This window comes from Penaeus chinensis, chromosome 32, assembly GCF_019202785.1.
Source record: "Penaeus chinensis breed Huanghai No. 1 chromosome 32, ASM1920278v2, whole genome shotgun sequence".
Classification (NCBI taxonomy): domain Eukaryota; kingdom Metazoa; phylum Arthropoda; class Malacostraca; order Decapoda; family Penaeidae; genus Penaeus; species Penaeus chinensis.
Genome location: NC_061850.1, coordinates 28,196,425 through 28,208,924, shown reverse-complemented (window position 1 = coordinate 28,208,924; position 12,500 = coordinate 28,196,425). Strand labels below are relative to the sequence as shown.

General features: G+C 34.6%; 1 protein-coding gene across 5 annotated transcripts in view; it reads right to left on the bottom strand.

Moving 5' to 3' along the window:
* Nucleotides 1–1,602: 1,602 nt before the first annotated feature.
* LOC125042406 (anoctamin-1-like) overlaps nucleotides 1,603–12,500 on the bottom strand; it is a 52,068-nt gene continuing 41,170 nt past the window's right edge. For 3 of the 5 annotated variants that reach the window (XM_047638036.1, XM_047638037.1, XM_047638038.1), the window contains exons 14-18: nucleotides 8,200–8,405; nucleotides 7,766–7,938; nucleotides 7,371–7,476; nucleotides 6,914–6,979; nucleotides 1,603–6,378 (exon numbers count right to left, since the gene is read on the bottom strand). In XM_047638036.1, coding sequence (XP_047493992.1) covers nucleotides 6,172–6,378; nucleotides 6,914–6,979; nucleotides 7,371–7,476; nucleotides 7,766–7,938; nucleotides 8,200–8,405 — 758 coding nt within the window. In that variant the 3' untranslated portion in view covers nucleotides 1,603–6,171. The remainder of the gene's footprint in view (nucleotides 6,379–6,913; nucleotides 6,980–7,370; nucleotides 7,477–7,765; nucleotides 7,939–8,199; nucleotides 8,406–12,500) is intronic. The other 2 variants (XM_047638035.1, XM_047638034.1) reach the window with 2 other exon arrangements.

The window sequence follows — 12,500 nt, the reverse complement described above, 5'->3', positions numbered from 1 at the left end:
AATATTATTACAGATCAACACCAAAAACTACAAACAAGTAAAAAAATACAATTGCTAATATAGCTCACTCATGCTTAACATGCTTTATTTTTCATACAATATGCTGTACGTCATCAAGCGTTGTTCTGCCATGAGAAATGTTTCTATATATGTAGAAGGTATAAATGGCACTTGTAAAAATGATATTCTTTTTCATTTATACCTTCTTAAGCAACTGTCACAGGGCATGTGCGTGTTTATGTCTGTCTGTATGGGTTTGTGTATGTGTGTTGGGGTGAATGTATGTCTTGTGTATACATGCATGTATAATAGTATGTGCATGTGAGTGTATGTCTAAGTGTTCGCATGTATACACAAGTGCATTTGTGCCTCAAATATTACAGTTCTTAATTCAAATTTAATATATCATCACAATTCTAAAATAATTATCTAAAAATATTTCACTTACACCAAATAAACAAATAAAACCAATTAGACATTGTGTTGGTTGTAAAGTGTACAAAAAAAAAAAAAAACGATTCTAACACCATACATATAAATTTAGGACAGAGACATAAAATACATTTATTCTAACATTGCTCCAATTCCAAAATCCAAACACTGTGGAGAAGTGAAATATTCTTGAGTAAATTGTCACTCATCATGGTACTTTTAACAAAAAAAAAAAAAAAAAAGCAGAAAACAAATACACATAAACATTTGCTGGAAAAAAAAGAGATTCCTAGAATGGCTAAATCACTATCATTTCAAGCTGGCATGATGAACAATCAACCTCGTACGTTTAGAAATAATATCAGTATTTGAAGAAATCTGACAATGCAACTAAGACCTCTTTTGTAGCTGCCAACGCACACATATTCCCAAAATAACCTGGACATATTGCAGCCTTCTTAAGTTGCTTGTTTGGAATGAAGAATCATAACCACATTTCTTACTCTTCTCTTTTCCTTAGTGTATCCTAAAACTATTCATTTTTGCTAACAAGGGCACCATACAGGTAAATAGTTAATTTAGTACATACTCTTAGTAGAATATCTATTTATAAACTTTCATTTCTATAAACATTTTTACAATCCAGTTGGACAATAGGGTGTTTAACAATTTATAAAAGCTTTACTATACTAAGACCAACATTTAGTGTCCATGGCCCCATAGTATTTTGAGGAGTGAGTGTGTGTGTGTGTAAGTCTGAGTGTGTGTGTGTGTGTGTGTGTGTGTGTGTGTGTGTGTGTGTGTGTGTGCGTGTGTGTGTGTGTGTGTGTGTGCGTGTGTGTGTGTGTGTGTGTGTGTGTGTGTGTGTGTGTGTGTGTGTGTGTGTGTGTGTGTGTGTGTGTGTGTGTGTGTGTGTGTGTGTGTGTGTGTGTATGTGTGTGTGTGTGTGTGTGTGTGTGTGTGTGTGTGTGTGTGTGTGTGTGTGTGTGTGTGTGTGTGTGTGTGTATGTGTGTGTGTGTGTGTGTGTGTGTGTAGGAGATATATGTATATATTATATATATACACACACATATATATATATATGCATATATTTATATATATTCATATATATGTATATATACATACATACATACATAAAACAAGCCTACACAGACAAACTTAGTTGATTAAAAAAAAAAAAAAAAAAAAATATGTATAAACATTTTTGTTAAAGCAAAAATAGTGACCAGAAGCCTAATATCAGACTGCCCATATAACTGATCTTTAAAGCACTGCTCAAAATCACTTGGGACTGTTTCCTTCACTCTACCAAGAATAGTAGACTTTATAACAATATCATGACAGGGATGAAATTAACCTTCATTTTCATTCTTTCAATGGCCTGATCTTTCAATGAATGTTGCAGCATTGCATGGATAAGGGATGAGAGATATCTAAAGATATAAACACCAACAGAGAGATTCTTAACATTCCAAGAAATTTATATTGTAAATCTTTCAAACCATTTTTTCTTTAATTATCTGTAAAAATCTTTAAATAAATAACTATCTGATGATTCCAAATAATTCCTAAGTAATGTTCAACAACATCATAAATACTTTTAAATGTCACATATAATAGCTATGTCCTTAACTATTTAATTTGCTATAAAAAATTTAAATACACCTTCCTCGTTTTTCTTTCACTTAGCCTATATCTACAACAACCAATTCAACTTCACAAACCAAGAACCAGTTATTTGTGCTATAATGACATATACGAGGCATAAAAACCTACTCTGAGAAATATAAGCTGCAGACCTCTTTACAAACTGAATGAATGAGCAAATTATCTGGGAAATGTGGTAACAAAATAAAAGTTAAATAATTTACTACTAATAATTCGTCAGACTTAAGATTGAAACAAAAATCAATAACATTAAGTGAACATTAAAGTTGAGTCCCAAGTGAAGGGCAAAAGTGTAGTTACATAAGCGTAAAAAAAACGTAAAGCTTCGAAAAAGAGAAAGCAAAATCATGGAAGCTCAATCTTATTTATACAATATGACTTAAACATTACAAAGCTTGATGTACATTCACTTCATCACTTCCATAAAAAAGATGTACCATTCCAAGAATAGGATGATAAGACCTAACATTTATTATAAAAAAGCCTATCTTAAAAATTAACATGTTAAGAGAGTGACTTCCTTTACTTTAAAAAAAAAGAAAGGAAAGAAAAAGAGAGAGAGAGAAAAAAAGAAACAAGCAAAGGGAAAGAAAAAAGAAAGAAAGGGAAGAAAATAATTAAAGGAAAAAGAAGAAGAAGAAAAAAAAACAGACAGAAAGAGTGAACAACAATAGCCACATGAACTATTGCACTAACTTAAATATGCACCATTCAGTTTAAAAGTAACTGACTAGACTCTAGGAAGTTTTGTTTTTTCATCATAATAGTAATAGCAACAATAGTAGGCAACAATAGCAGTAATATTTTGCTATAAACATATTGCTTTAAAATGCTGTTCTAAGCCCAAAATTCAATGTCCCTTTGGCAAAGCATACCATGACAAATTGAGCAAAACAGTAATCCAGCATAAATGAGAAAAAAAATTTGGTATATAGTAACTATGCAAGCTAAATGGGGTTAGTTGTAGAAATGGTTAGTTAAGCAAACATGTTTGCATAAACTAAAACTTTACATATGTGAATAAATAAACAAAAACAATCACATGGGAAAAGAAAACTTTGGTTCTTTTGTATCTACACTTAAAATCAATGTTAACTGCACTGATTCAGTATTTTTTTAAATCTTAAGAGATAATAATAATAATGAAAAAAATACTAAACATGGATAAAATCAAGAAAATTATACAAATGTTCTTTCTGATAATAATAACATCAATGAAACTAGTAATAATAACAATAATTTCAAAAACTCCTCATTAGACTGACCCTTCCAAGACCAACCATACCATCTGGTCTTTAAAAAAGTGTATACATGTCTTCCGAGATCAATTCCATGCCATATTTTTTTTCTTTCTTTTACTTGCTTCCTTTCTGTTCATAATATTTCCACTACAAAGAATCTTCCTCATCATGATCTGAAATAACACTATAGAAATGAGCTGGAAAGGTTTGTAGTGACTGTCCATCCTATAGTGAATATGATTTTTAATTATCTTTGTAGTTCTGTGGCTTACCTGGGCCTGGCTTATATCGCTTAAGTAAATCTATGTGAGCTGGAAGGAAGGGAAAAAAAGGAAACAAGGAAGAATGAGAGAGAGAGAGAGAGAGAGAGAGAGAGAGAGAGAGAGAGAGAGAGAGAGAGAGAGAGAGAGAGAGAGAGAGAGAGAGAGAGAGAGAGAGAGAGAGAGAGAGAAAAAAAAAATGCTTTTTGCAGGTATTGTTGAACTTCACATGAAGTCAATGCTAAAATTCCTAGCCTCTCACACTTACATCAGTTTGTGAATATAGATGTAAAAACATTGCAAAATCTATATAATTAAGGAAACTATCCTTCTTATAAAATCTTATTTTAACTATACTAGCCTATAAGAGCAACTAACATTAATTCATATCATCTGCTGAAACATATTTTTTCCCTCTGATTTCCCAACTGAAAATCAACTGCCACATCATCTAGGATAAGACACCCTGAGAAAATGCAAGAACAATGCGAAGAATCTGCAAGAACTGGAAAACGCAATTTTTTTTTATTTTCCAGAACTCAGGAGAGGACAGTCCTGCCTATATCATAACCTTTGAGGTTTAAAACAATGTTAAAACTAATGCTAATGAAATGAATGCCTTGAGATATCTGTATTCTCAAAATTGCCCTCAATCACCAGTAATAATTAGAAAATCAATCAGGCAATCAATGTGCTGAATTCCCCCACTGAAGTTGAACTTAAATGCTGAAATGTAAATTTAAATTGATAAAACGTCCCACAAACCCAAACATAAAATCAGTCACTTCTCCACACAACAGAAATACCAAGCAGATCTTGTTCCACTTCAAGTATTAATGATCCAAACCATTTTTTGACTAAGCTATATTCTAGAACTTGTCATACATATACTAACTAGGTGCTCTCTGATAACTGCAACATCAAAAAATATACCTTGACCTCTCATTTTTTCCTTTAAGGTTGGTATAAGACTTTTAAAAACTCTTCATGCAACATTTAAGATACAAAGCCAAAAAACTTTCCTCCAAACAACAAACGACTACATCCTCCTTTTGGACGAAATCTCACAATCAACAATCGTTTCATTTCACTCTCCATATAAACTAATGATTTACAATATGCTATTTTTATTCAGGAGGGAAAACTCAAACAACTTAAGGCACATTAACAGGAAAGAGTGTTTGGGAGAATCATACTAATTTTGCTTAAACTATTCCTAATTATCAATACATTTTACCTATTCCACTAATAATTTTGTGGAGATGGTGTAGTTTAGAGGTAGAACACTGGCATTACAACTGCAAGGTCCTTGGTTCCTAGCTGGCCATGCTCCTCCCAGCTGTGAGAGAATTCAAGCATCAGCTGACGGTGTTAAAGTTTGGGTGAAAAGAAATTGGCCACCCTACTGCTTCTTCCTATGGCTTGGTAAACATGTTCCTCTAAGGACATGTCACTTCTATCTACATGAATTTTGACTCTGGATGATTCCATGTCTGAGAGTGCACTGATACAGCATTTAATTTCTACGTGTCCCTCCAGAATTTCCAGGGTAACAGAGAGAAACTAAACCTTTTCTTAAAGAAGGATGTCTAAGCTAATGGTTCAAATTTTAACACTAACTGCAAAGTTTCCAAGAAAGGCCTTCTTTTCCCCGGACAAAAGTGTCCTTGATCCTGTTTAAATCTCAGAGTATGAGGTGATCTGCATTTTCATGAGCACATGGAAAATGTTAGATGGAAAAACTTCTGAGAAAGGAGAGGAGTGAGGCATACATATATAGAGATATGCATGTATGTTTAGTGATAGATAAGATCTTTCCTTTGCATAAAGTTAGACAGCTATATAAAAAATGATCTCCAAATTGACTAGCAATTAGGTTCCAGAAACAAAGACATAGTTAACATTTACAAAAGTGTTAAAATTACTGAAAATTGAATGTCTTATCACAATTATTTACATAATTTTTTGTTAAACATCAATTACATATTAGTGTCCAATAAAATCACTAAGAGACTGACCAGATCATTAAAACAGGTGTAGCAATAATCCTTTTCCACAGAAATAAAATAATGTAACACATACCATGTTACCCAGAAATGTGACACATACACGTTCAAAATTCCTTTACTGTAGCATGGGTTTTCCTTTTAACAAACACAAAGGTAAACTGCAGGTATTATCTGCAAGTCCACATATTTTACGCGTACAACCTAAATACCTCTTTAAGTATCCAGTATCACCAATAAGTCCTTCATCTTCTGCTTACTTCAATCAGGAATCCTCTATCTAGAAAAAAAAAGCCAGGAAGATGACTGAGAGGTCCTTCCTGCATACACATGTATCTTAGTGGACAACTGCATCACACTAAATCTATTGTAATCTCTGTATTTGTATTGTGTTATGTTGTACATTGAATGTGTGCCAGAAAAACAATGGAAGGACTGTTTAAGTAACTGACCTGCTTCAGAAAAAATAAATAAATAAAAATTAAATTAAAGAAAAAAGAAGTAACTGAACAAATATAAGCCTTTCATAAGGATGCAGGCACTTTTAAAATTCCTGTAAAATCCTACACGTTGGTGGCAAAGTCATCCTTATTGTTACCGATCCTAAAGCGAACATCCTGGACATTTCTGTTCCTTGCTGGCTCTGAGTACTGGCGCCTCAGGGGAGAGCGCGGAGAGGAGCTGGCTGTTGTGTTTGCTTCTCTTGCTCTCCGCAGCTCCTGTTCAACAATCAGTTCATTGGTCACGTACGCTTCCCTTCGAATTTGTTCCTGCAAAGACAATGATGGGAAGAATTAATAAATTTCCTATGTTAGTGATATGTTCTCCTGAAGGAAAGAAATATGGAAGGAAGGAAGAAAAATACATATTACATATTACTAACCTTATTTAAAGTAAAAGTGGTAAAGAATGATTTTTTTATTATCAGCTCAACTGTAAACTTTAGTCAGACTCAAAACATCTACTGTGGCAGTGTTTCAATTTACACTAGTTTAAGACCTAACACTGATGTGGCTAATTACATGAAATGTTATCTATTGGTGCTTGTAGCAACTTGATCACTAAATAAATTAACACAATTTCAAAAATTGATGGATAGGAATAAATAAAAAGAAGAGGAGGAAGAAGAGGCAAAAGTGAAGAACCAAGAGGAGGAAGAGGAAGAGGATGAAGAAAAAAAAGAAGAAGAAGAAGAAGAAGAAGAAGGAGAAGAAGAGGAAGAAGAAGAAGAAAAAGAAATAGAATAAGAATCTACACAAAAGCAAACTTTGAAAATTCCTAATCCTATATACATGTGCACCTTACCTGCAGACGGTATGGCATATCTGGGATGATCCATTTGATGAACAGGATGATGACACATACAACATTCTGAAAAGGAGTGGTTTACTGCAGGACTTTACTATCACTATTATTATTTAAACAACAGAAAGAGAGAAAAACTTTGAGACAGAGCAATTTAAAAAATCCAATATTCAATTAACTGATCTTTTGCTGACGAAGTTAGTAGATCTTAATATTTCTATTAGTAAATCTTAATATTTCTATTGCAGAAAAACTTCGACAATAACACAGTAAATATGACTTATATCTATCCTTTTTTCTAATCTTATATCATTATCATCATTACCATTTGATCTACCTATTTTCTATTTCTTTATCCTCATTCTCTTCTTTCATTATTATTCTATGATCTTTATCATTATCATTTTATCTATCTATTTTTTATCTCATCATTATCATCATTAACAGACATTCATACCTCAAATACAACTACAAAGGCTAATCTCGCAGCTAGAATGTGCCAAAAGATTGGTGCATAATCGTAACTGTTCGCTGTCCCAGGCGGGTTTCGGTAATCTGGATATCTGTAAAGAGATAACAGAAGTAATGATTATTCCTAGTATAACAATAAATTTTTGATTAAAAGAAAACTGCAGGCAAGACCAAGAGCACCGTATGTAGAGCTAATGGAAACAAGTGAGAAACAAAAGAGGAAATGCTAAAGTGTACGCATCTCACTTGATATTAATGAAAAAGAATTCAATGAAAAGCAAGAAGAGGAGGAAGAATGATGATGGCCGATAAGGAGAAATAATAATAATAACGAAGCGACGGGTAAAAGAAAAGCAACTGAAAAGACTAGCCCAAACCAACCTGCACTGCTCTATGCCTCGTGTATCGTTGACTTTGTAATTTGGTGGATAGTCGCTGACGTTGAAAGTGGCCAACGAGTGGTTGAGGAAGCCGTCTAATGAACCTGTCTCCGAGACTACGTGGCGGTACACCAGCTCGGGGATGAAGTTAGATGTGAAGGCTATGATGAAAGCCTGAAAGAAAAAAAGAAAGAAGAAAAAAAAAAAAATCTTAAGTAAAGAAAAGAGTTGGAAGTAGGGAGGAGTATTGGATTATGAAAATCCTCCTTTGGTCCAAGAAAAAGAATGTAGTATTTTCATTTCCAAGAAAGAAAGAAAGAAAGAAAAAAAATTATTGCACATTATCCAAATATAAATCAAGACAACCTAACCATTAGAACAAACATAATCAAACATATCTGACACACAAATAAAAACAGAATTTCTGTCTCTCACATTTGTTATGACAGCCAACTTCCCAATGGAGTCCAGGATCTTGAACCAGATGCCAATGTCCTTGACACGCTGAGAGATGGGGCGTCGGAAATGTGTCAGCAGCTTCTTGGCATCCAAACGCATCTCGAAGATGTTGTTGAGGAAGGCAAACAGAGGAGCCAGTGGAAATGAGGACACAAAAATGGTGACAAATCCATACTGCAGCACTGGAAGCACAGAAAATAATCATAAATTCTATGGGGAAAAGTGAAAGACTGGCAAAAATGAGTGAGAAACTGTATTAAGAAAAGGAGTAAAAAGGAAGAATAACAAATCAAATATTAGGAAGTAATAATAAAAAAAGTACATACATATATATATGATTTTTACAGAGCTGAGTTTAAAATGACAATAAAAAATAATGAAGATACAAAAATAAAATAAGCAATTAAATAATCAATGATAATAATAACAAAAAATTATAAGGAAAATAATCCGTGCTGGTTTTCTTTCAAAACCAGTTTTAGAAATCATTCATAATTACATGTGATCGGAAAATGAGCAGAAATACATGTGAAAAACATACACATTTCTGTTATTTGTTTGATAAGTTTGAAATGTTCAATTTATTTCTTATTGTTACAGTTTCTCTTTTACATAAGTGCACACACACACACACACACACACACACACACACACACACACACACACACACACACACACACACACACACACACACACACACACACACACACACACACACGCACACACACACACGCACACACACACGCACACACACACGCACACACACACACACACACGCACACACACACGCACACACACACGCACACACACACGCACACACACACGCACGCACCCAAGCACGCACGCACACACGCACGCAAGCACGCACGCACACACACACAGACGCACACACACACACACACACACATTCCCCCCCACCCCCTCCCTTCTCCCTCGCTCTCTCTCTCTCTCTCTCTCTCTCTCTCTCTCTCTCTCTCTCTCTCTCTCTCTCTCTCTCTCTCTCTCTCTCTCTCCCTCCTGTCTCTCATGCACACACACAAAAGACAATGCCCCTTCCCACACATGATCACATGCATTAACTATTTCCTTTTTACCCTTGAATCATCTAACTTCTCACTGAGTATCAGGATTGAAGGATATAAATTGCTGCTAGGTTTGCGATCAGGAAAGAAAAGTAGATAGAAAAAGGACATAATGAGAGAAAGAAAATAAAGGAACAGAAAAGAAAAGAAAAGAAAAACTGAGGAGTGCGAGGAAGGAGGGAACAGAAAGAACAAAGAAAGAGTATGGTTTGAGAAATACAAGTTAAGGAAAATAAAAATCTCCCAATGCAAGCTACTCCTAGTATTCAGTCTCCACATTATGACCTCCCTTGTTTTGATTCAGAATGTGCTCAATTTTCCTGGTTTTGGTCGAGAACATGCAGGGCATGACTTTACCCTCTTTTCAGTCCATGATTCCCCAACAGCCATGATGCTTCAACAGTCTCGGTGGTCCAACAGCCTACATTTTTTTCCAAGCTGTAATTTGAATCATCTAGAACAGAACCAATTCTATCCTAGTAATAAAGTAGTTTCTCTCTCTATTCATCATTCTCGTCACCCCTGCTTGGGCTAAGGAGACTCACTACTATAAGAAAGCTTTCCCATTACAAGACAATACACGGTAGTGAGTGTGTAGCAGAAGTACTAGCAAGGGATGAGAAGCCACTGAAGACTAAGTGTTCTGTGGCCATTACTTTAGATCAAAGTAGTCAGCTGTAAACTGTCAGGGATTAGAGATGTGAACTTCTCATCAATGACTCATGCTGCAGCTACAAAAGGACTAAAACATATCTTGTTCCTATGTGTACATAAATTTATATAATCTTAAGTCTGAGAATATGGCCATTACTTATAATAATGGTCAATATAGCTCACTGAACTTGTACATAACCAAAGAGCAGAGTACTGCAGTAACAAGTAATCCAATTATATAACTAGAAATGCATCAGGGAATCAGTTGCTAATACATATCCTAACTTATCTAACATTCATACTAAAACACATGAAAAAGACCTGTGCAGTAATTGCTCAATATACACATTAAAATTCCAATGAACTGTGTTTTTTTATATTACAATACATATAAAAGTTTGAAGCTGATGTGTATGTATATTTAAGTATTAAGTTTTCCCTTGATCACCTTTGCACAATCTGTTTTCAAGAATCGTTATCTAAATGATTTTTCTAGTCCACTATAATACTTCAAACCTAAAAAATAAGCAAGCCAAAGCCTAGACTCCATTACACTATTGTCATGATTAACTTCAGATGACTACTTGGCTCATACAGGCCCAAAACAGAAACTAGTAAAAAAAAAATAGCATGAATAGAAAACTAACTCTGTCTATCCTACAGCTTCCTCTACCCATTCATACTCTTCTGTTATGAGGATCTACAAGCCAAAAAGCAATATTGAAAATAGAATTCTGAAATTGACAGAAATTGAGAGTTTACACATTTCTCAATCTATAACTATGATTATAGAACTAAAAAGTATAAAAAAATATAACAAATATAAATCTTTCTCCCTCATCTCACACACACACACACACACACACACTCACTCACTCACTCACTCACTCACTCACACACTCACTCACACACTCACTCACTCACACACACACACACACACACACTATCTAGTGGGTTGATACACATGATGAAAAAAGAACAATATTCTTGTGGAAAGGAAAGACATCTCAGTGATCTTGGGACATCAGTTACCCCCAGAATCATGTACAGTTTTGACTTGTATATGCAATAGACAGAAGTTTAAATGGACATGTCATCCACAGTAGGGAACAGTTCTATCATGAGCTGAGATCTCAATGTTTGAAGAGCTAGTTTCCATCTTCCTGGTGAGATATCTAGAACAATTGCTTTGACCTGGTAGTAAGCCATTGTTTTTAGTGTGGTAACAAACTACCTTACTCGCTTGGCTTACAAGTAATAAGCTGCAAATTTTCGGACTGTCAACTTCATTTAATAATATCATATGCAGAATTTCCCCCCTTAATGAATCTCTCCTCTTGGCCACAATAATGACAAAATGAACAAGGAAAAGCAGACCCCAACTCCAATGACACGAGCAATCAAACTTCCATTTACTGCATTTATGGAGTAAATGTGTTTTCAGTAAGAGGGTGAGAGGGAATTTGTGTGTGTGAATGTGATTGGGAGTGTGAATATTAGGAGAGAGAATCATGATTAAATATTATTTGTCATTGTTAATCCACTCTGATACAGTCACTTGCATTTGGGGCTTACAAAACTAAACTGGATTACATAAAATTCAAAGTAAATGTAGCTAAAAGTAAAAGTAAAAATAAATCAACAAGCAACTAAACCTCAACCAAGTAAGCAAAGAACAATCCATGCAAACACTTGGAAAAGGGAATCTTATTCATATATTCTGGATGAAGAATTATGCCAATTAGGCCTTTCAGATAAGGGATCACAAATCTGATCACAAGTTAAGGGGCAAGGCTCACTTCAAAACAGATCATAAAAAAGAGAACAAATCCAAAAAATCCAAAAATCCAAAATAAGAAATTTAACCACTCCCAGAATATTACATATATATATATATATTTTATTTTATTTTATTTTATACTGCTTCTAGATCTTAAGCCCTTCTTCAGTGGCACAAATCAAACATTTCCAGTCCCCAGTGTAAAGCACAGCATCTGTCAACACAAAGCAGGGTCTTGCCAGGTCTGCATGCCATCACTCTGAGAGGGAGTCTCTCCTCAGGTGCTTACCCATGTCTAAGTAAGTTGCTTTGCAACCTTTGGGGATGAACGGATTGGTGGCACCTGTCATGGAAACCTCTGGTCAACCATGCTTGCAATAAATGCCTCTTTGGTGAGAAGGATCACAGAGTTCTGGCATTATTTTAGGTACAGGTATGTTCTGGTGTTCATGAAAGCTATCAGACTTAATGATCATTCTTATGCCTTACTTTATAAAGGATAACTATGGAATCAGTGAAAATAATCATATCTGTTATATATTCTACAATGTCAACCCAAAACTTTATGTCTGCAAGTACTGTGAAACAAATAGCAACTCATCTAGAACAAAACTTTCTTCTCTCTTCTCACAACCTTTAAATAATAACACTATCATTAATAACAAAGCAGAGTTGACACACCAAAATAAAAAGTTTCAGGTTGACTTTTACTCCCTTTCAGATTACCAAAACAAGAATGGGCTGGAGAACAAAGATTATTT